Source organism: Euleptes europaea, chromosome 11, assembly GCF_029931775.1.
Source record: "Euleptes europaea isolate rEulEur1 chromosome 11, rEulEur1.hap1, whole genome shotgun sequence".
In the NCBI taxonomy this organism is placed as follows: Eukaryota; Metazoa; Chordata; class Lepidosauria; order Squamata; family Sphaerodactylidae; genus Euleptes; species Euleptes europaea.
In genome coordinates this window covers 18,093,410-18,115,729 of record NC_079322.1, presented here as the reverse complement: position 1 = coordinate 18,115,729, position 22,320 = coordinate 18,093,410, and the positions used below count along the sequence as shown (strand labels likewise).

Below are 22,320 nucleotides of genomic sequence, written 5' to 3'. Positions count from 1 at the left end.
AGCCCGGATAACCTGCAAGAACCAAAAAATGAGTCCTGTTTGCCGATCCTTCCGTGGCAAGGCACGAGCCCGCGCCCAGGTCCCCTCCCTGCCTGCTCGGCGCCGAAGGAGGCGGAGAAGGAGGCGGAGGGTAGCGGCTGGCTGGCCGGCCCACCCTGCGGGGCGGGCGCGGGGGCGGGTCCCTCCCGCCTGCCGGCCTCCCTTTGTGCTCCGCTGCCGGGGAGCCTCCGCCTCGCCCCCGCCGGGAGCGCACGGGCCAGCCAGCCAGCCTTTGGCCACGGCCTGACCCCCTCCCCTCCCCTCCCCTCCGGGGGGTCCCGGGCAGCGCCTCGCCTCCCTGCCGGGGCGCGCGTGTCGGGCGGCGGCTCCCAGCCCGGCTTCTCCCCGCTCTCCGCGGCCGGACCCGTCTCCCCCGCCAGGCGCCTGCCCAGAGGAGGGGCACTCGAGCGGCTCCATGGCCCCTTTCCAGCAGGGGGCGTGCTGGCTCCTCGTCCTGCTCCTGGAGGTAAACGGGTGGGTGGGTAGGTGGGTGGGGGGATCCAACCCCTCTGCGCCTTTAGTACATCGGTTAGAACGTCTCGCGAATCCAGCCCCAAGCTGGCGGCGCTGCCTTTTGGAGCGCAGGGCGACCCCAGCTGGGTCTGCTCGGAAGGAGGGGAAGGGGCTGGGGCTCAGTTGGTAGAGCGTCCACTTGGCATGCAGAAGGTCCCAGGTTCGACCCCTAGCATCCCTTTGGGGAGGGGCTGTGGCTCGGTGGTGGAGCGTCCGCTTGGCATGCAGAAGGTCCCAGGTTCAACCCCTAGCATCCCTTTGGGGAGGGGCTGTAGCTTGGTGTTGGAGCGTCCGCTTGGCATGCAGAAGGTCCCAGGTTCAACCCCTAGCATCCCTTTGGGGAGGGGCTGTGGCTCGGTGGTGGAGCGTCCCCTTGGCATGCAGAAGGTCCCAGGTTCAACCCCTAGCATCCCTTTGGGGAGGGGCTGTAGCTTGGTGTTGGAGCGTCCGCTTGGCATGCAGAAGGTCCCAGGTTCAACCCCTAGCATCCCTTTGGGGAGGGGCTGTGGCTCGGTGGTGGAGCGTCCCCTTGGCATGCAGAAGGTCCCAGGTTCAACCCCTAGCATCCCTTTGGGGAGGGGCTGTAGCTCGGTGGTGGAGCAGCGTCCGCTTGGCATGCAGAAGGCCCCAGGTTCGACCCCTAGCATCCCTTTGGGGAGGGGCTGTAGCTCGGTGGTGGAGCAGCGTCCGCTTGGCATGCAGAAGGTCTCAGGTTCAACCCCTAGCATCCCTTTGGGGAGGGGCTGTAGCTCGATGGTGGAACAGCGTCCGCTTGGCATGCAGAAGGTCTCAGGTTCAACCCCTAGCATCCCTTTGGGGAGGGGCTGTAGCTCGGTGGTGGAGCGTCCGCTTGGCATGCAGAAGGTCCCAGGTTCAATCCCCGCATCTCCAGTTAAAGGGACTAGGCAGGTAGGTGATGTGAAAGACCCCGGCCTGAGACCCTTGAGAGCCGCTGCCGGTCTGAGTAGACAATGCTGACTTTGATGGACCAGGGGTCTGATTCAGTAGAAGGCAGCTTCATGTTATTGTCGAAGGCTTTCACGGTCAGAGTTCATTGGTTCTTGTAGGTTATCCGGGCTGTGTGACCGTGGTCTTGGTATTTTCTTTCCTGACGTTTCGCCAGCAGCTGTGGCAGGCATCTTCAGAGGAGTAACACTGAAGGACAGTCTTTCAGTGTTACTCCTCTGAAGATGCCTGCCACAGCTGCTGGCAAAATGTCAGGAAAGAAAATACCAAGACCACGGTCACACAGCCCGGATAACCTACAAGAACCAAAGCAGCTTCATGTGTTCAAGTAAGTCTTACTCCCAGGGTAGTGTTCATACTATTGTAGCCTGCCAGATCTCTCTTTTTTTTTTGTGGGGGGGAGGGATTTCCAGACAATAAGAAGAGAGAAAGCTGTGTCTGGCCTTGAAGTGTAAGGGGAGGGAGGTAACAGATTGAACATTTCAGATTCTTGTGCCTGACATGCTGGCTTTCTGCATGGAGGGAATTTTAGTTGTGATATTAGTTATAAGATTTCGAGAGTCCAGCCACAAACTGTTGGCAGGCCTTGTGGAGTGCAGTTCAACCCTAGCTGTGTTTGCTTGAAAGTAAGTCTTACGCCGAGGGAAGTGTGCATATTATTGCAGCCTGCCAGATCTTTTTTGGAGGGGATTTCAAGACAGTAAGGTGTGGAGCTTACTAAAGAGAGAAAGCTATGTCTGGCCTTAAAGTGCAAGGGGAAGGATGTAACAGATTGAACGCTCCACATTCTTGTGCCTAGAAACTAGACTGCTGAGGTGAAGCCTTTTAGCCTGACATGCTGGCTTTCTGCATGCAGGGAATTTCCTTTTTAAACACCATGCAGGGCTCTGCTGTTTGGCCCTGGCTGATATTGCAAAGAGTTCTGTGTACCTTTCCTCAGATTTAAAAGGAAAGCAACCTGTGGTACTAGGAGGTAGAAATCTTCAGTATTGGGGTCTGTTTTTCTTTTGGGGCCCTTTTTGCTCTCGGAATACTACCCCACTCCCCAATATCTTTTCCTCCTAGAGAGGAAGGTGAAGGTGGAGTTTAGGCTTGATGGGCAAAGGTTGAATGGTTACTGTCTGGGCACCATTCAAGATTCCAGCCTCAGCATGTACTTTTCATTTTTTTTAAAGGTATGTATGACTGTATGTAATGTATAGTTGGATCCTGAGAACAAGGCCTAAGTGCTTAATGGACCTTGGAGTGCTGACTGTCTCAACGTTTTGTTCTGCTCAGCTCCCAAGAGATCAGATTGGTGGCTGAGCTCTCCGGCTCTGGAGACACTAAGTGGATTCTTGCTCGTATCTACAGCAAAGTAGTTTTGCATTTTCTTTGGTATTGCTTTGCTGGTATTGCTCTCTTTCCCCTCTTCCTCTTGTCTCCTGGGGCCAGTGGGGATTTTTATTTGCAGAGAAAGAAAGAGCAGCGAATGCTCTTTGTGGGTTGCAGAGGAATAGAAAGAGATCTTCCCCGGGTGCTCAGAAATCTAGAGAGAAACCCCACGGGGCAGCATTTGTATGAAATAATTTCTGTAATGCTTTTCCTTTAAATTGCATTCTGAGTCTCTCGCCTCCACTGTAATCTTGTAAAGTAGGGTAGGGATGATGGTTAAATAGAGAGATCTTAGATCTTTCTGCCTGCCCTGCAGCTAGGCCCAGATAGATGAGGGTAGGCTGTGGTTATTCAGGTGGCAAAAAATGCACTCCTCACATGCTCAGAAACCCTCTTGTTCTTTCCAGAGCTAAGATTCAATGTTGGAAGCAGGATCCTAGACTAAGATGCTGTTCCTTTAGTTCTTTATAGTTTCTTTATAGTTCACTTCTATCACTGGGATAGGAGATGAATTACAAATTTAGAAACCAGTATAGTACAACAGTACAGGGCATGCTGTATACAGTAAGAACAGGGGGTGCAGAGTACCAGAGGTCTAAAAAATAATTGTAGGAACATTAAAAAAAATACCAAAAGGTGTATATAATTCAAAAAGAGCAGAATGTAATGGAAAATAGATAAGCTATTATTGTGATTATAAAAATACAAGATTGTATCATAATATGTCCACAATTCAAAAATGGCAACAATATGGAGCACTTATAAAAAAATTTGCAAGCCAAATGCTGCGATTAACAATTTTAGTACAAATATCATATACAACTTCAATATGACAATTCTATAAAAAAAAATTACAAGCTGAAGAAAGGCACAAAACAAAAGACAGGATGCCGGCTAAATCCCTGTTTTGATATATGAATCTTCATCAGTCATGAACAACCTTACACTGGTTAATTTGAAAGCAGGAAAATCAAAAGCAAATTCATAGTATGCTGTGCGGTATAACTTCAAAAGTCAAACTTTATGGATCCTACCCAAAGGTCGATCCGTGTGAGTGCTGAATATGCATGAATGAGAATGGTTTACAAAACTGGTTTACAAAAATGCCAAAACTGGTTTACAAAAATAAGAAAACAAATGCAATAAAAACCAAAGAACAATGCAATAAAACCACATCCCTGTTCCCTTTGACAAAATGCCTTCCTGAACAATTCTGCTTGGCACATTTCTGCAGAACAATAGCCCTCCTGACCTCCTTAGTTACTTGGGGGACTAAGTTTGGCTGAAAGGAAGATCTAAAAATATCCCCGGTTTATGAGGCAGGCTAGGTCTACTGATGCTAGGAAAAGTGGAAGGCAGTAGGGAAGAGGAAGACCCAACACGAGATGGACTGACTGAATCAAGGAAGCCACGGCCCTCTGTTTGCAAGCCAAAGCAAGGCTGTTAAGGACAGGACGTTTTTGAGGCCAATGATTCATAGGGTCGCCATAAGTCAGAAGCGATTTGATGGTGCATAACACACACTACTCATTTTGGCTTGAAGTTGATGGATAGTATGTAATGCACAAATGCATATATTAGATCACTGTTTCATTAGTGTGTTCTTTGTTTTTAGTGTGCAGATGAAATAAACATCCCAATTAGGCAAGACAAAACCATACATTTTAATTGGACATTCAAAATAGGGTCGAGGATTGAAGACATGAGTCCGCCTTATACTGAGTCAGATCCTTGGTCCATCAAAGTCAGTATTGTTTACAGCTGCTCTCCAGGGTCTCAGGTTGAGACTCAGGTTGAGACAGATCACATCACCTCCTGCTTGACCCTTTTAACTGGGGATGCTGGGGATTGAAACTGGTACCTTCTGCAAGCAAAGCAGAGAATCTCCCACCGAGCCATGGCTCCTCCCCCATCCCCGCTTTAGTCCTCCAGTTTTGATCTATCTGGGAAACAGAAGTTAATTGGCATACAAGAGCTGCCTTGCTAAAAGGTTATTTTAGTTACAGCCCAATCGCTGCATATAAGATGCCACTAAACCTTTTGAGCTTGGGGAGGGGCAGTGTTTCTGGATAGATGTCTGGGTTGTACTCCGAAAGCCCCAGGTCCAGCCCCTGATATCCAAAGTATGCAGGGCTGGGAAAGATTCCCTAACGTCTGAGGGCCTGGAGAGCAGCTGTCAATCAAAGTAATACAGTCCTGGGCTAGGTAGACCAGTGTGATTTGGTGTATGGTAGCTTTGTGTGATGAACAGAGTGTTCCTTCCCTTAGACCCCCATCATAGGAAGAGTCTAGGACTGTGGATGGAGACTGTCAGGTGGGTCAAACAGCCCCATCCTCTGGCTCATAAGCCCCTGTTGAGCCACCATTTCTTGAAGAGGAAGAAGAAGAGTTGGTTTTTATACCCTGCTTTTCTCTACCTTTTAAGGAGTCTCAAACCAGCTTACAATCACCTTCCCTTCCCCTCCCTACAACAGACACGTTGTGAGGTAGGTGGGGCTGAGAGAGCTCAAAGAGAACTGTGACTAGCTCAAGGTCATCCAGCATGCTTCGTGTGGAGGAGTGAGGAAACAAACCCAGTTTTCCCGGAGTCCACAGCTCCTTACCACTACACCATGGTGGCTTTTTGGAAGAACCTGCTACTGCGCATGTGTAGAACACGTGCACACCTGTAATTTCACCCATTACAGAGCAACAACGGGACCTCCTCTCCTGGTATGCCTCCCTGAGAGCTTTATGCTTGATGAACAACAACTTACTGGGGGTCCCCTGCTTGCGGAGCGTGCCACTGTCCTCAACGAGGGCCAGGGCTTTTTCGGCCCTGGCCCCAGCCTGGAGGAACAGTCTCCCAAGCAGGAGTGCTGTTTGCCAGCTTTTAGTAAGCAACCCCCCCCCGCCAAAGCACCCCCCATTCCCTGCTGATGGGAGGAGTGGTGGGAGAAAATGAAAGGTAGGGAGGACACCCTTGCCATTGCTAAAAGCTGGAAGGGGTGTCACCAACACTCTAGGATTTTGCTGCATGGTTTCATAGAGATTGGCGAAATCCTAGTGCATTGGTGACATCATTTCCAAGTTTTAGCCAGAAGTGACGTCAATGACCAACAATGTCCCTTTGCCAAACTCTCCCAGGGGTTCCAGGCATGCCTCTGGATCCTTACTGCTGTCCAAGGATGTGTGTAGGGAACATGGGTGTTCCACCTCCTGCCTCTCTTTGTATACATGCTGGGAGGAGGCAGCAGGATGGGGGCGCTGGGTCACTCAGCAGTGCAGAGGCTTCTTTCATAGCTCTGACCCTTGCCCGCGTCTCTCACTGTGGTGTACTTCGTGTTGCTTGCCTTGTATTTCCTGTTCTCAGCTCTCTAGGGCTGCTGCCTTCTGCCCTGGCCTCAACATCAGTGAGGTCGTAACGCTCTTTCTGTCACATGACAGATGATGTGTGACCATAACGTCACAAGACTTCCACTTGCTTGCAGCTCAATGGATCTCATGTTGCCAGCTGAGAAGTTAAGGTAGGGTTGCCAGAACTCCAGCTTGGGAATTCCTGGAGATTTGGGGGTGGAGGGGGGAATTTGGAGAGGGGTTTCCCCTAGAATCTATGGTATGCCATAGAGTTTGCCCTCTGAAGCTGCCATTTTCTCTAGGGGAACTGATTGTCATAGTCTGGAGATAGTTGCAATTCCAGGAGCACTCCAGGTCCCAGCTGGAGGTTGGCAGCCCTAGGTTAAAGGAGTCTGGACAAGCTGAAGATCGTTTCTCTAGAGCAGTGGTTCCCAACCTTTTTTTGACCAGGGACCACTAGGACTTTTTTGTTCGGTGCAGGGACCCCAAGGTTCAAAATAAAAATTCAGGGAATTTGAAAATAAACTTTAATCATAACTGTTAGTTAAACATTAAGCTTAGAATTATATTTGAATATATACATATATATTATAATAGAGAACTTTTAATTGAAAATATTAATTTATTATGGGTTTATAACTTTGTTTCGCGGACCTTAATTTAGTTCTTACAGACTCCTGGGGGTCCATGGACCCCGGTTGGGAACCAATGCTCTAGAGTGTGACAGAAAGTGGGTTGAATATTGGGAACTGGATTTTATTAGCGTCTTGGAGGAGTATGTCTGTAGTCAAGGCAGTAGGTGTTCTCTGCTAAAACCATGGCAGTCTATTCGTAGACTGTTCTGACTTCTGGCAGAAGAAGTTCTTTTGTTTCATTGTTTGGGTTGTTTTTCTGAGCAAGAGAGAAATGGGTGGGGAGCTGTCTCTGTTTGCCTTAAATCTTCTGAGTCATGGCTCTTGAGCTGCCAGAGACCTTTGGGTATTCGTGGTGTATCAATTAAAAACAGGGTATTAATGCTGAGTCACTCCAGCAATGAGCCATTGGGGGGGGAACTCCTTTGGTTGCAATTAGGCCTGTTGCCAGCCAGGGGAAAGGGCACTAAAACAAATAAGCCGAATAGACACTTGTTTCCACCCATGCAGCTTCTCAGATCAGCAATACTGCCATCCCCGAGAGTTTAGAAAAGAACAAAATTCACCTTTTGAAGTGCCATAAATAGACGGGGAGCCCATCATCCTGAATTGCTCACCGAGCTGGAAAACGATCGATATTTGTAACGCTAATGTCAAAAATGCACTGCGAGTGCTCCAAAGTAGTAGTCATGTAGCTGATGTAATGCTGAGAAGCTCAGAGCCCCAGGAACGCTAATGGGGGCAGATGAATAAACTGGTGGAGAGGGGCCAAGGAAGGCAGAGCGAGGAGGAGAAGGTCTTCCTGGTTCCGGGGAACTGGCTCAAGGGACAGCTGCTGTGGCCCTTTTTAGGCGGGGACCGGTGGCTCCGGGGAAGAGTCTGATGCTAGCAGAGGGACTGGTTCTGTGCTCCATTGCTCCAGCTTAGTTAAATGGTGGAAATCCCTGCCCCAGGATGTGGTGATGGCTGGCAACTTGGAAGGCTTTAACAGGGGAGTGGACATGTTCATGAAGGAGAGGGCTATCCATGGCTACTAGTCAAAATGGATGCTAGTCATGATGCATGCCTATTCTCTCCAGTACCAGAGGAGCATGCCTATTATATTAGGTGCTGTGGAACACCGACAGGTTGCTGCTGCAGTCATCTTGTTTGTGGGCTTCCCAGAGGCACCTCGTTGGCCACCGTGTGAACAGACTGCTGGACTTGATGGAACTTGGTCTGATCCAGCATGACTTTTCTTATGTTCTTAATGTTCAGCTCTGGGGAGAACTGCTGCTTCAGTTCCACTGGGGTGAAGTGCTCACCTCCAGTTGCGCTAGCTCTGTGGGGCTGGGTCAACAGAGATCTGCTGCTGCCCCTCTTCTCTGACGAGGCCATGTTTGAGCATGCTGCCTCCATTGGCCCTGTTACGGTTTGTCTTGGGCTTGGGGAATGAACTCAGCAATCCTCCCCTGAACCCAAGGCTCTCAGTCCTGCGGCGATGGCGCTGAAGGTGAAAAAGAAGAGAGTTTTTATATGCCAACTTTATCTACCTTTTAACATTTATACCATTAGCGGGAACAGCAGAGACAGAGAGAGGAGGAGGAGGGGAGGCAAGCCAGATGGAAAACCGTCACTGTCCTCAACCATGCGAAAAATAAGATGTGGAATTTCCTCCCCCAACCTGTTGCACCAGAAATATCTTCAAGAAGCACAAATGGAGTGGTATTCCTGTGTGTGCATATGTTGTTTCTGTGCTTTGTGTAGACTCAAATGGGATTTTGTGTTGGGAGTTAAATCTGATTGCTCTTGCCATCCAGGCTGCTTCTTATCTTGCTCGCCTGCTTATCTACAAATGCATTATTTACACACAGGTAAACCAGGCGAAAGGAACCCGTGACACAGAGTGGTAAGCTGCAGTACTGCAGTCCAAGCTCTGCCCACGACCTGAGTTCGATCCCAACAGAAGTTGGTTTAAGGTAGCTGGCTGAAGGTGGACTCAGCCTTCCATGGCCGGTAAAATGAGTACCCAGCTTGCTGGGGGTAAAGGGAAGATGACTGGGGAAGGCACTAGCAAAGCACCCCGTAAAACAAAGTCTGCCTAGAAAACATCGGGATGTGACGTCACCCCATGGGTCAGGAATGACCCGGTGCTTACACAGGGGACCTTTACCTTTTTAAACTAGACGAAAAGGTGTCTGGGTTGATTTTGACAGTTGGCAGAGTTTTTCTTGCATTTTCTCTGCGTTCCTGCAGCTTTGTGGAAATCTCTTCATGCAGTTATGAGAGAGGTAGCTGCGGTAGTAAATTCTGAGTTGTGTGGCAGAACCTCAAACTGAAACGCAATAATCTCCACGGGAGTTGTTCGTTCCTTCTCATCATCTTTCCCCCTCTGAATTCTAATTTGCAATGTTGTGTGCTGGGACACGAAAAAGATGGATAGCAGGAAAGAGAAGGTGTGGTTACTGTAATATATATGTTGCTGCGAGGTAACAATTCCACAAATGACTGTCTAATATATATTTGTCCCGCCCTTTCTCCAGACAGCTTTGGGTGGCTGTGACAGATATCATTGGCCGGGGTGGGGGGGTGGGGGAGAGAATCTGAACAGCCAAACTAGGGGTTGTGCTCGCCTGGCAAATCAGTATCAAACCACAGTTTGCTGGTTCAGATGTAATAGGAAACTGTGGTCGGCCTCTAAGCAGGACAGGTGGGTGTGAGTGCATGAGGATCGCTTGGGGCTTATTTTATGCAGCATCAAGCCGCATTTTAGCATTATGTTGGAACTGTGCCATTGTCTTGGGGCAGAGGGCAGGAAGGCTGATCTTTCTGTGGGACATTCCCTGAGGTTCGATCATGTTTCTGTCCAACGCTTTTCGCCCAAGTGCATTGCCTGCCCCTTCAGCTGTTCGTCTCGTTGCCAGTGGCAAGCAAGGATAGCCTCCTAGCGATCAAGCTGGGAATCGTTTGTAAATGTGAAGAGAGGTGAATAAAGACAATATATTTATACATTTAAAAATATCTTCCCCTTGTTCTTTAACTCTGAAACTAGTCTTTGTATCTTGTGAACCACCAAGCTTTACAGAGCCAGCTAGGCATCTCGTGGGTCTCACGAAATCTCTGTTTGCCCATCCAAAATTGGGGAGGGGTTGATTTGCCCAACACCTGACCGGCTTAAATATATGGCTGGTGGTCTTTTTGGGTCGGTGGGCCTGATATAAAGCTATGGGTAACTGACATTGGTGGTGTTCATATCTATCTAATAGCTAGTGTGGTGTAGTGGTTAAAAGTGGTGGACTCTAATCTGGAGAACTGGGTTTGATTCCCCTCTACTCCACATGAGCGGTGGATGTTAATCTGTTGAACCGGGTTGGTTTCCCCACTCCTACTCATGAGGCCAGCTGGGTGACCTTGGGCTAGTCACAGTTCTCTCTGAACTCTCTCAGCCCTACCCACCTCACAAGGTGTCTGTTATGGGGAGAGGAGGGGAAGGTGATTGTAAGCTGGTTTGATTCTCCTTAAAAGGGAGAGAAAGTTGGCACATAAAAAACTCCTCTTCCTCCTCCTCCTCCTCCTCCTCCTCCTCATTCTTCTTCTGTTATTATGAGGGCACCGGACATCCCTGTTAGAAGTTTTATAGCTCTGTAATATCTTCCACGCAGAAATCTTAATGCACTCTTGAAATGCTCATTAGGCCTGATCACATGGAAAATCACACACGACTCGCCTTAAACTGGGTTAGTCAGGCACAGAGGGGAGGATTATAAATAAATTATTTCGGAGTATTTTTCAAAGTAAAAAAAAAAACAGCCAATAGAATATGGCTGTGCTCAGCTGAGTTTGTGATGCAGGAAAGCACTTCAGAAAAACCAGGGAGGAATCAGATTTGGGCCACCATGTCTAGCTTTTTCAAAACGTCCTTGTCCTTGGGCCAATGTTCCTGTCTTTATTCAATTGCTTGAATGTATAATGAAATTAGACCTTAGCGCCATCGTGCTGGGTTGGTGTTGGCGATTGCTATGCTCGAGTGCTTGCCAATGTCCAGTATGGTTTAAAGCAGGGGTGTCAGACATAAGGCCCGCGGGCTGGATACGGCCCCCTGAGAACTCTTATCTGGCCTGCGAGCCAGCCGAGGCACACCCCCCCCACTCTCAATCTGGGCTGGCAAGACATGGCCCAGCCCGAGTGAGTGACATTTATGTCATATCCTGCTCTCATAACAATTGAGTTTGACACCCCTGGTTTAAAGGTTATGACTTTTAAAGCCTTTCACTGCATGGCACCCATATATTTGAAGGACCATCTCCTTCTATGCGTCCTTGTGTGCCAACTATGGGCATCAGGCGTCTGTTGGCTATCCCATCACATAGGGTGGCTTGTCTGACATTGACCAGAACCAAGGCCTTTTCCATGGTGGCTCCAGCTCTGTGGATTGGGCTCCCTGAAGAGTTTGGTTTTTTTTTTTTTTTGCCTCCTTGGAGATCTTCAGAGGGGCTGTGAGGCTTCATAAACCCTGGCAGTGTGCATTGGCAGGCATCTTTTAAGAAAAGGGGGAGATTGGGGTGTTTATTATTTTATTTTTGGCCTTTAACTATTATTGTAAACTGCATGAAGAGGAAAGGCAGGCTATAAATGTTTAACTAAAAGAAAGAGTTCCGCAGGGCCTGCAAGACGGAGCTAATCCATCAGTCTGTTGAGGACAGCCGCAGGTTGTCATCTATCGCTGGCCTCCTTACCCCCTCTCCCCATTTTATTATATAGAACTACTCTGAATCTTCCAGCGACTGGTTTGCTGATGATATGCCATCGTTGGGGAGGGACTGTGGGTCAGTGGTAGAGCATCTGCTTGGCATGTAGAAGGTCCCAGGTTCAATCCCCGGCATCCTTGTGTCTCCGTGGTGGAGCATCTCCTTGGCATTCAGAAGGTTCCAGGTTGAATCCCTGGCATCTCCAGTTGACAGGATCAGGTAATAGATAATGTGTAAGACCTCTACCTGAGAGAGTGGCTGCCAGTCAGAGTAGTCAATACTGACCTTGCTGGACCAAGTGTTCGATCCAGTATAAGGCAGCTTCATGTGATTCGTGCCCCCCTGTCTGGTTTTAGAAAATGCCACTGGCTTTCCTTATGTGGTCCTTGACTGCAGGGACTCCCTCCGAAACAAAGTGATTTTCACCTCCCCTGATGTAGTTTGCTCTCCGACTCTGTGATCATCCATTTCTAGTCAGAGCTGACAGAATATCTGCTGAAGCTGGAGGGTGAGAGATTCAAAACAGATAAAAGGATGTATTTCTTCAAACAACGCATAGTTAAATAGTGGAACTCCCTGCCCCGGGATGTGGTGATGGCTGACAACTTGGAAGGCTTTAAGAAGGGAGTGGACATGTTCATGGAGGAGAGGAGTATTCATGGCTACTAATAAAAATGGATACTAGTCATGATGCATACCTATTCTCTCTAGTATCAGAGGAGCATGCCTATTATATTAGGTGCTGAGGAACACTGGCAGGATGGTGCTGCTGCAGTCGTCTTGTTTGGGGGCTTCCTAGAGGCACCTGGTTGGCCACTGTGTGAACAGACTGCTGAACTTGATGGACCTTGGTCTGATCCAGCATGGCCTTTCTTATTTTCTTATGTTCTTAATATCAGCCATGGAAATGGAAGAGCATGCGCTGAATGTACACAGCAGGGTTTCCCCACTGCTTTACATACTTCTTTGACAGTTATCTTCTGCTCTGATTTGCAAGTAAATGTTCTCTGTGGTAGGTGGGGTAGTACATTCCTCCTCCTTTGCCAAGGAGCTCACACTAAAGACTGCCAGCTTCCACTTCAGGGAAAATATCTTCCCAGTTTGGAGCGTCCTACCTGAATTGCTACTCGGGGTGGAGAAAGTAATCATTTTTTGGATTTCAGGGGTGTGGCTGTTGTTGCTGAGAATCTGATGCTGCCTGTATACTTCTTTCTGTACCCCAGAATATCTTCTCAGCATGTATGTAAATTTGCGGGTAAGCAGCTTATTAAAGAGGGCATCATAAATATTCAGCGTTTGCTTTCTCCTGAAGGAGCCAGAGCCCATATGGCCACCCTGGACTTCTACCTTTACATTTTAATATTGCTGGGTGTTCATTTTTCTCTGGCATTTTAGTTACATGACTGTTCAGGGGCTGGTTTTAAGTATATTGTTACTTCCTACACCTTCAGGGTTATAAGGCAAGAAAAATACATATAACAATGTTTTTTTTAATAGGATGCATTTTGTTATATTGTGTGCCTTGTTGAATTTCACAGCAGATGTGAAGATTATATCTAGCTAAACAAGTACTATGGTGGAATTCAAGAGCATTTCTAAGGGTGATACAGTATTGTAATGTTGATGGACTGTTTTCATATTGAATATGCAGATATTCAACTGGCTAGGATGGTCTCTAGCTATTTCTTATTATGCCAGTTTAGAGCTTATTGCTAACAATTGCAGAAAATAAAGTCAAGTAACCAATGAACACATGAAGCTGCCTTATACGGAATCCCCCTCAAAGTCAGTATTGTGTAGTCAGACCGGCAGTGGCTCTCCATGGTCTCAGGCTGAGGTCTTTCACATCACCTGCTTTCCTAGTCCCTTTAACTGGAGATGCTGGGGATTGAACCTGGGACCTTCTGCATGCCAAGCAGATGCTCTACCACTGAGCTACTGACTGAATTAACGAGATGATTGACTTTTGGGATTTCATCTGTCTATCTAATATTAAAATACATTTAGAAACTGTCACACCGACAGTGGGGGCACATGGATAAGGATCTTCAGTGACAATCTAAGTGACCAGATACGTCTACAGGGATGAAAACAATCCTTGACATGCTGTAGCCCCATACATTTAGGGTGTAAAAAACTGTAAGCAGGATTTGGGATGGGGCCTGGAAACGAATGGGAAACCAGTGTAGTTGAGATTAGAGTAACATGCTCCAGCCAGCAGTCTATCTGCCACATTCTGGATCATCTGCAGCTTCGTAACACTCTTCAAAGGCAGCTCTGGGTAGGACATGTTACAGTAGTCTGCTCTGTAAGTCACCAAAGCATGAGTAATTGTGAACAGATCCTCTAGACCCAAGGAAGGTTGTATCTGGCAAACCAACTAGGGGTAAATAAAGGTGTTCCTTCCCAAAGAAGAAGAACAAGAAGAAGAGGAGTAGGAGTTGTTTTTTTTACCCTGATTTTCTCTACTGAAAGAATCAAACAGACTTACAATCTACTTCCCTTCCCCTCCCTACAACAGACACCTTGTGAGGTAGGTAAGGCTGAGAGAGTTCAGAGAGAGCTGTGACTAGCCCAAGGTCACTCAGCTGGCTTCATGTGTAGGAGTGGGGAAACCAACCCCGTTCACCAGATTAGAATCCTCCGCTCCTAACCACTATACCATGCTGGCTGTTACTTGGCCATCAATCCTCCTTAAGATCAGTCATGATCTGATTAAAAGTACCTTTAGCTTGTCTGGATTAAACTTGACTTGTCTGTCCCCAAACATTGGTTCAGAACTCCACTTTCTTTCCAAGATTCAATAACAATCACAGGTACCACTGGGTGACATTAGAACACTGGTGACAAGGAGTCCAAAATCTCTGGATAGCCTCCCCCCCCCCGTTAATTTGTGTAGATGTTTTGGCAAAATAAGGGACAAGATATGGCATATTACAATCAAAAGGCTAGAGGGTGGAGAAATAGTTGCCCGTGATCATCTTCTGAGAACTGTTTTTTGGGAACAAACGGATCTACAGCTAAATCAAACACAGCCAAATGATCAGAAGGACCTCTGAGTCAGTGGTGTTAGATACTGTTGAGAGACCCAGGAGAACCAACAGAGATCTGCCCTCCCTGTCCTCCAAGCAATAGTAATCTATCAGGATGAACACCGTTTCAGTTTACAAAATCGAGGCAGAAACTGATGTAAGTGTTCAGGATCTAAGTGTGTGTGTGTGTGTGTGTGTTAAGTGCCATCAAGTTGCTTCCGACTCATGGCGACCCTATGAATCAATGTCCTCCAAAACGTGCTATCTTCAGTAGCCTTGCTCAGGTCTTGCAAATTGAGTGGTTTCCTTTATAGTCAATTCATCTCTTGTTGAGTCTTTCTCTTTTCCTGCTGCCTTCAGCTTTTCCAAGCATGACTATCTTTTCCAGTGACTCACGTCTTCTCATGATGTGACCAAAGTACGACAGCCTCAGTTTAGTCATTTTGGCTTCAAGGGTCAGTTCCGGTTTGATTTGATCCATAACTCACTTATTTGTTTTTTTGGCAGTCCACGGTATCTGCAACAGTCTCCTCCAACCCCACATTTCAAAGGAATCTACTTTCTTCCTATCAGCTTTCACACCCATGCATAGTAATAGGGAATATGATGGTATGAATTAACTTAATCTTGATGGCCATTGACATATCCTTACACTTAAAAATCTTTTCTAGCTCCTCCATGGCTGCCCTTCCCCGTCTCAGTCTCCTTCTGATTTCTAAATACCACCCAGCAATATCTGGAGCTGACCAGTTACCACACACCAAAAACACTGCATAGAAATGGACTTCTGGTAGGAGTTACCAAGTTTAGATGGATCAAGGTTTCTTTGACTATGGTCTCACTAGAGCCTTCACTAGCAGGCCAGGAATGCTACCTTTATAAGGGAGGCATTTATAACCTCTTGTAACCAAGTGTCCTGTCCCTTCCCCTGGCAGCTTTAACAAGCCAAGATGGGCAAGAAACAAGCAGAAAGTGATCACTTCTTCAAGGATCCTGTCCTCACCTTCAGTTTGGGCAACCTGAAAAATAGCCAATAAACGAAGACAAGCAGAGTACCATCCCTACCTGGAAATAGCATGATGTCCAACTTGGAATGAGTGTGGGCAATTTTGTCTGCAAAATGCACAGCTGATTCACTACATTGCTACCAAAGGTTCCTATTACCTCTGCTTTGGGCCAAGCTGTGATAAGCCACACCACCCTTTGGGAAAGCTCCATTGGGGTGGTTTTGAGTGGCCATAATGGTGGTGGCAGCGAAGCAGGTTTTCCTTGGCCATGTTTGGGCAGATGCCTCAATGTGTGTGTGTGTGAAGTGTCCTCAAGTGACAGCTGACTTATGGTAACCCCGTAGGGTTTTTAAGGCAAGAGAGGTTTGGAGGTGGTTTGCCATACCTGCCTCCGATCGGGCTGAGAGAGTTCTGAGAGAACTGTGACTGGCCCAAGGTCACCCAGCAGGCTTCCTGTGGAGGAGTGGGGAATTGAACCCAGTTCTCCAGGTTAGAGTCCGTCGCTCTTAACCACTACACCACGCTGGCTCCCAGATGCCTCAATACAGTTTGCAAAATCCAGAGGGCTTAAAATGTGTATTCAGAGGACAGGAGGAATTAGTGTCAACAGCAATCCTTCTCTGGTTGTATTTAATGTTGCATAAGTAGTTTTTTTTTTTTTGCACAGTGGAGATTACGTAAAGTATGTTATGTAACAAAGTGCTTCTATAAATCTGTTCCCTGGCAGATATTTGGAATCGTTTTGGAAGGTGAGACTGTGTCCTTGATATCGGTGTGTCTTTAACCCTTTGCATGCATGACGATTGGGAAGTTGAATTAATGGCCAGTATAAAATGTGTTCAGTTGAGGCAGATTTTGCTTTGTGGAAGTGCCAGCCATTCCGGTAAGAAGTGAACATGCTTGCATCTGCAAGAGTCTGTTCAGTCCGGTGAAAAATGGTTTAGTCCTTTAGGCGCCGTATGTTTTCTTAACCCACAGAGTTCCAAAACTCGCTAGTCAGTTGGTTACTATGGAGCCTGTTGCAGATATAACATCCCCCCCCCCAACACACACACAAGAGCCAAACCATCTGTACGCTTCTAATGCTGTCATGTTTTAGCTGGAATCTGGACCTGGTTGTAGTTCATCTGTATTTTTTTATCATCCAATTCAGATCCCAGCTTCAAAAAGCAATTCAGTAGCTGCTTTACATATTTTTCTTGTGAAACTGTTTTTGATTGCCATTCCACACTAAAAAATGAATATAGTGGTAACTATTTAACTTGATTTGATTTTATTGAGGCAAATATGTTGATTTGATTTATTGATTCAATCAAATAAATTGATTTATTGATTCGATCAAATACGTTGATTCGATTTATTGATTCGATCAAATACGTTGATTCGATCAAATAAATTGATTCAATTTATTGAGGCAACTAACATATGGTTATTTATGGTAATTTTATTACAACCAGAACTGACAGATTCCATTGGTACCCTCCCTCGTCCACTTTTTATTTGAGCTCTCTTTCCTTCCTTTTGATTTTCCCTCTTCTCTACCCCACTCTTGGGCACACTCCAAAGCAGCGTTTCTCAACCTTTTTACCCTTTGCGGAACCCTTGAAATAATAATCACGTCTCAGGGAACTCCTACATATGATTTACATACGATTAGCCTATTCATCACTATTTCTCGGGGAACCCTGGTTGAGAAATGCTGCTCCAAAGGATAGCTGAACATTGCCTTAGCTTCTGGCAAAAGTAAGTAATCAGACCATACCTAATATTAAACAGGCATGGGCACGTTTCCCCCCTCTGTAAGAATATAGCACAGCATGGCTTGTGGTCATTCCGACCCCTGCAAGGATAACTGTAATGTTTCCTACTGCCTTTTTGCGGGGTTTCCCCCCCCCCCCCTGTGGCTGCTCCATGTTACAGAATAGCCTTCTAGAGTAAATTTAGAAGATCTTCATCTCTCATGCTGTTTTGGAAAGCTTGTAAAACAGAATCGAGACTTTGGCTCTTCGAGAAGGTTGCTGTGTGAATGCCTTGAATTTTAAAGTCTTTTTTCTCCTTCCTGATGGTGGTTTTAATGTTGTAGTTTTTAGAGGTATGACTTTTGTACTGTTTTTGTTGCTGTTCCCCACCTGGGAGTGCCGTTATCTGGGAGACGGGTGGGTTTACAAATATTTTTTCCTTTAAAATAAATGCATGCCAAAACGGCAGAACGTAGGGTGAAACAAAAGTCTGCAGCTCCAAGCAAAGTATTGCCTGTGTCATGAACCAGAACACATTACTTTCTGGCTGGATACGTACGTTCTTATCTTGTTCTGCAGCTGAGGGCATACATTGGAGTCTTGCCCAGAACGTCTTGTGTTCCAGCTCAAAGTCATTCTGCTATAAACGAAAGCCCCCTGCGTATAGCATTCCTGATTTATGAGACCCAGCTAAAAGCTATGGTGGCCAACATAGTGGATACTCACTCACACACACAAAAAAACATCAGTTAATATTTCTAGGTCTAACATGCCTTGCCTCCATACACTAAAAACTTACATGACAGTTGAGTCACACCATGTTGTGTCCTGAAGGTTCGACAGAGAGCACCCCTTTCCCTCCAAATCCAGCTATCAACACATCCAAATCTAGGTTTGTTTGGGTTTTTTAAAATCTGCCTTCAGAAAAGCCTTTTTGCATTGGTTTGTCGGTTATGGAAACCTCTGCTTATCTTCCTGACAGCCACCGAATGTGTCAGAAGATTCTATGGATTGGTCTTGTGTTCACAGGCCAAATTAGTAAAGTATGAAGTGGAGACACAATGTACAACATGAGGAATTCATTACAGTGTGGACTCTTCTTATGAAACCTCAGTCCAAAATCCTAATCTGTAATACATTCTGTTTCAGGGACATGATTTTATTTACGTCCGCTGAAGCTCCTTAGGGGTAAGATACATGGTTATATAGATCAATCGGAGTGAATGAAGCAGCATTGTGCTGGGGGTGGGGAATAGTTTTTGTAAATGCACACACTGGTCTGTTGAATCAGACCGTGGCCCATCAGGTCCAGCATCCTGTTCTCACACAGTGGCCAGCCAGTTCCTCTGGAGGTCCAAGAAGATGATTTGGGTTTTATATGCCGACTTTCTCTACCATAAGAATCAAACTGGCTTATAGTCATTTTCCCTTTCCCTCCCCTCAACAGTCACCCTGTGAGGTAAGTGGGACTGAGAGAGCTGTGACTAGCCCAAGGTCACCCAGCTGGCTTCATGTGGAGGAGCGGGGAAACAAATCCAGTTCACCTCTGCCGCTCATGTGTAGGAGTGGGGAATCAAACCCCGTTCTCCAGATCAGACTCCACCACTCCAGACCACTGCTCTTAACCACTACACCACGCTGGCTCAACAGGGCAGAGAGGCTGAGGCCTTCCCCTAATGTTGACTTCTGGCACTGGTATTCAGAGGTTTACTGCTTCCAAACATGGAGGTTCCGTTTATTCGCCAGGGCTAGTAGCCAGTGATAGGCTGATCCTCCATGAGTCTGTCTAATTCCCCCTTTAAAACAGTCTGTGCTTGTGGCCATCACTACATCCTCTGGCAGTAAATTCCACATTTTTATCACTCTCTGTGTAAAGAAATATTTCCTTTTGTCTGTCCTGAATCTACTGCCTATCAGCCTCCTTAGATGCCCTTGAGTGCTAGTATTTTGGGAAAGGGAGAAAAAAGTTCGATTCCCCACTCCTCCACATGAGCAGCAGATGCTAATCTGGTGAACCAGGTTGGTTTCCCCACTCCTACACATGAAGCCAGCTGGGTGACCTTGGGCTAGTCACAGTTCTCAAGAGTTCACTCAGCCTCATCTACCTCACCGGGTGTGTGTTGTGGGGAGGGGAAGGGAAGTTGCTTGTAAGCCGGTTTGATTCTGCCTTAAGTGGTAGAGAAAGTCGGCATATTAAAACCAACTTCTTCTTCTTCTACTAAAGGTGCTCCAACCCCTTAATTGCCCTCTTTTGCATTTTTTCCAGCTGTGAAATATCTTTTTTTGAGATATAGCAACCAGAACTGTACACCGTAAGCCAAATGATACCAGAGCTCTATACGGGGGCATTACAATAGTAGTCATTTTGTGTGCAACTGAACTCCCATTTAGACACAACACTGCCCCTGTCTCCTAACTAGGGTGACACTGCTTGAACCAAGAGAGAACCTTAGAACCATGGGTATAATGTTGTGGGCTCCCACATTTTCATTTCCTCTCTCCCCTCTTGCTCACCCATCCAGTTTCCTCTTTCATTTTAGGAGCTAACCATACGTCATTATATCGACATTGGTCAACACATGAAGCTGCCTTCTACCGAATCAGACCCTTGGTCCATCAAAGCCAGTATTGCCTACTCAGGCCAGGGTCTCAGGCTGAGGTCTTTCGCGTCACCTACTTGCCTAGTCCCTTTAACGAGATGCTGGGGATTGAACCTGGGACCTTCTGCATGCCAAGCAGATGCTCTACCACTGAACAATGGCCCCTTCCTTTCACTTAGCATGGCTAGCACAATCAGCTGTTTGCCAACCTAGTCCTCTTCTCCAGAAATGAAAGGGGGGGAGTGATTTCACAGGAAAAAGGGATGGGCACTAGCCACAGGGCGTTTCTGATCACCTGTGCATGTTGCTAGTGATGCATCTGTGTGCAGGCTTTCTTCGAGAAAGTAATGTTTATTGAAACGGGATCTCTTAAGATGAATGTTGTGTTTCATCGCTTTGCTGCTGAATCCTTGTAACCTCAGTACATAGTAATTAGAGTGATGGTTGTAATTACGTTGTCAAGCATGCAATTACTCGTTTAGCAGCAGGAGTGAAACTGATGCAATAGAGCCTGAAGGAGTTGTATAATGTGAGCTAGGCACAGATTCTCTTTTGAGAAACATCCAAGACCGCAAAGGTCATTCTGCTTTGACTATTGGGGAGCCTGCTCTTGAGATCAGGGTCAGTTTGTATTAGAGGTGTAAAATGCCTGAATTTTATGAAGCCACGAGTAAAAAAAAATCCCTCCTTTTTGGGGGGAAATAATTTTGGGGGAAATTAACTAGGATATGGTAGACCCAAGTTCGAATTCCCATTCTGTTGTGGAAGCGTGCTTGGTTGACCGTCTGCTAGTAATGCACTCTCAGCCAAACCTATGTCACAGGGTTGTTGTGAGAATAAATTGGAGGGAAGGAGAACCATTTAAGCTACTTTGGGTATAAATGAAGTAAATAAATAAACAAAAACACTCAATATTTGAGAGAGGTGAGAAGGCACTATATTTTATATAGGTATAGTGTGTGTGTGTGTATAGGTACAGTGTGTGTATGTATGTGTGTATGTATATGTATATATATGTATGTGTGTGTGTGTATATATGTGTGTGTGTGTATATATATAGAGAGAGAGAGGGGGGGGAGAGGGAGGTTGGGGAGGAGCTGTGGCTCAGTGGTACAGCCTCTGCTTGGCATTCAGAAGGTCCTAGGTTCAATCCCTGGCATCTCCAGTTAAAAGGACTAGGCAAGTAGGTGATGTGAAAGACCTCTGCCTGAGACCCTGGAGAGCCGCTGCCGATCTGAGTAGACAATACTGACCTTGATGGTCTGATTCAGTATAAGGCAGCTTCATGTGTTCATGTGTTATACTGCCTTAGCACATGTATCTTAATTTTTGCCAAGAGGCAGGAAAAAGTGAAAGTAGAAGGTAGAAAATAAATCGTGCAGTAAACAAAAGTATTATTGGGATAGAAATGGTTTCATGCAGTCACATGACGACCTGCTTATTTGAATATCAAAACAGACTTTCTAATAGTGAAAACTCTGAATTCTCGGTTCAGGTATATCAGGCTCATTTGGTGGATATTCTACAGAACATAAGAAGAGCCCTGTTGGATCAGACCAGTGGTCCGTCTGGTCCAGCATCCTGTCTCACACAGTGGCCAACCAGTTGCCTTAGAGGGCCAGCAAGCAAAGCGTAGAGACCAAATCCCACCCCCGATGTTGCCTGCTAGTAGTAGTTGTGGTGAAATGCCTTCCATTCAGAAGTTCAGCACCAAAGTTTACAACCTGGATTTAATTGGTGCATTTGCACTCTATGCAGGCACAGGGGTTATATGGTGCTCCTTGCTGGTTAGCAGGAGGAAAATTCAGAAACAAGTTGGTATGAATCACCTCCCTGGTGTCCGGCCATGCAGTGGCATGGAAATGTAGGTTGTATTTCAGAATATGCCCAATATAATCTAGCCATCATACACTATATACAAATAAAGAGGTGAATTTGGGCATCTTCTGAGTGTACCAGGGGAATATAAACAACATTCCTTGGGAATCTTGGTTGGCCAATGACTTTTCTTAACCTGCCCATCCGATGTCCTTCTCCCACTACTTTTGTCTATTTATTTTACTTACTTACTTGATTTCTTCATTTATATCCTGCCTTTCTTCCCAATGCAGGCCTAAAGCAGCTTTACAGCATTCTCCTCTCCTCCATTGTATCCTCACAACAACCCTGTGAGGTAGGCTAGACTGAGAGTGTGTGACTGGCCCAAGGTCACCCAACGAGCATCCATGACAGAGCGGGGATTTGAACCTGGCTTTCCCAGATCCTAGTATGACATTATCACTGCACCACACTGATTATTTGTTTTTCTGTAGAAGTTGAGCTGGAGGAGAACTTCGGTTGGCTTTTACTTTTCAC

At 46.5% G+C, this 22,320-nt stretch overlaps 1 protein-coding gene across 1 annotated transcript in view; it reads left to right on the top strand.

Moving 5' to 3' along the window:
* The first annotated feature begins 454 nt into the window (after positions 1-454).
* The window catches only part of VOPP1 (VOPP1 WW domain binding protein), a 49,663-nt gene continuing 27,797 nt past the window's right edge, over positions 455-22,320 (top strand). Inside the window, exon 1 of the mRNA XM_056857040.1 lies at positions 455-505. Within this exon, the coding sequence (XP_056713018.1) occupies positions 455-505 (51 nt within the window). The remainder of the gene's footprint in view (positions 506-22,320) is intronic.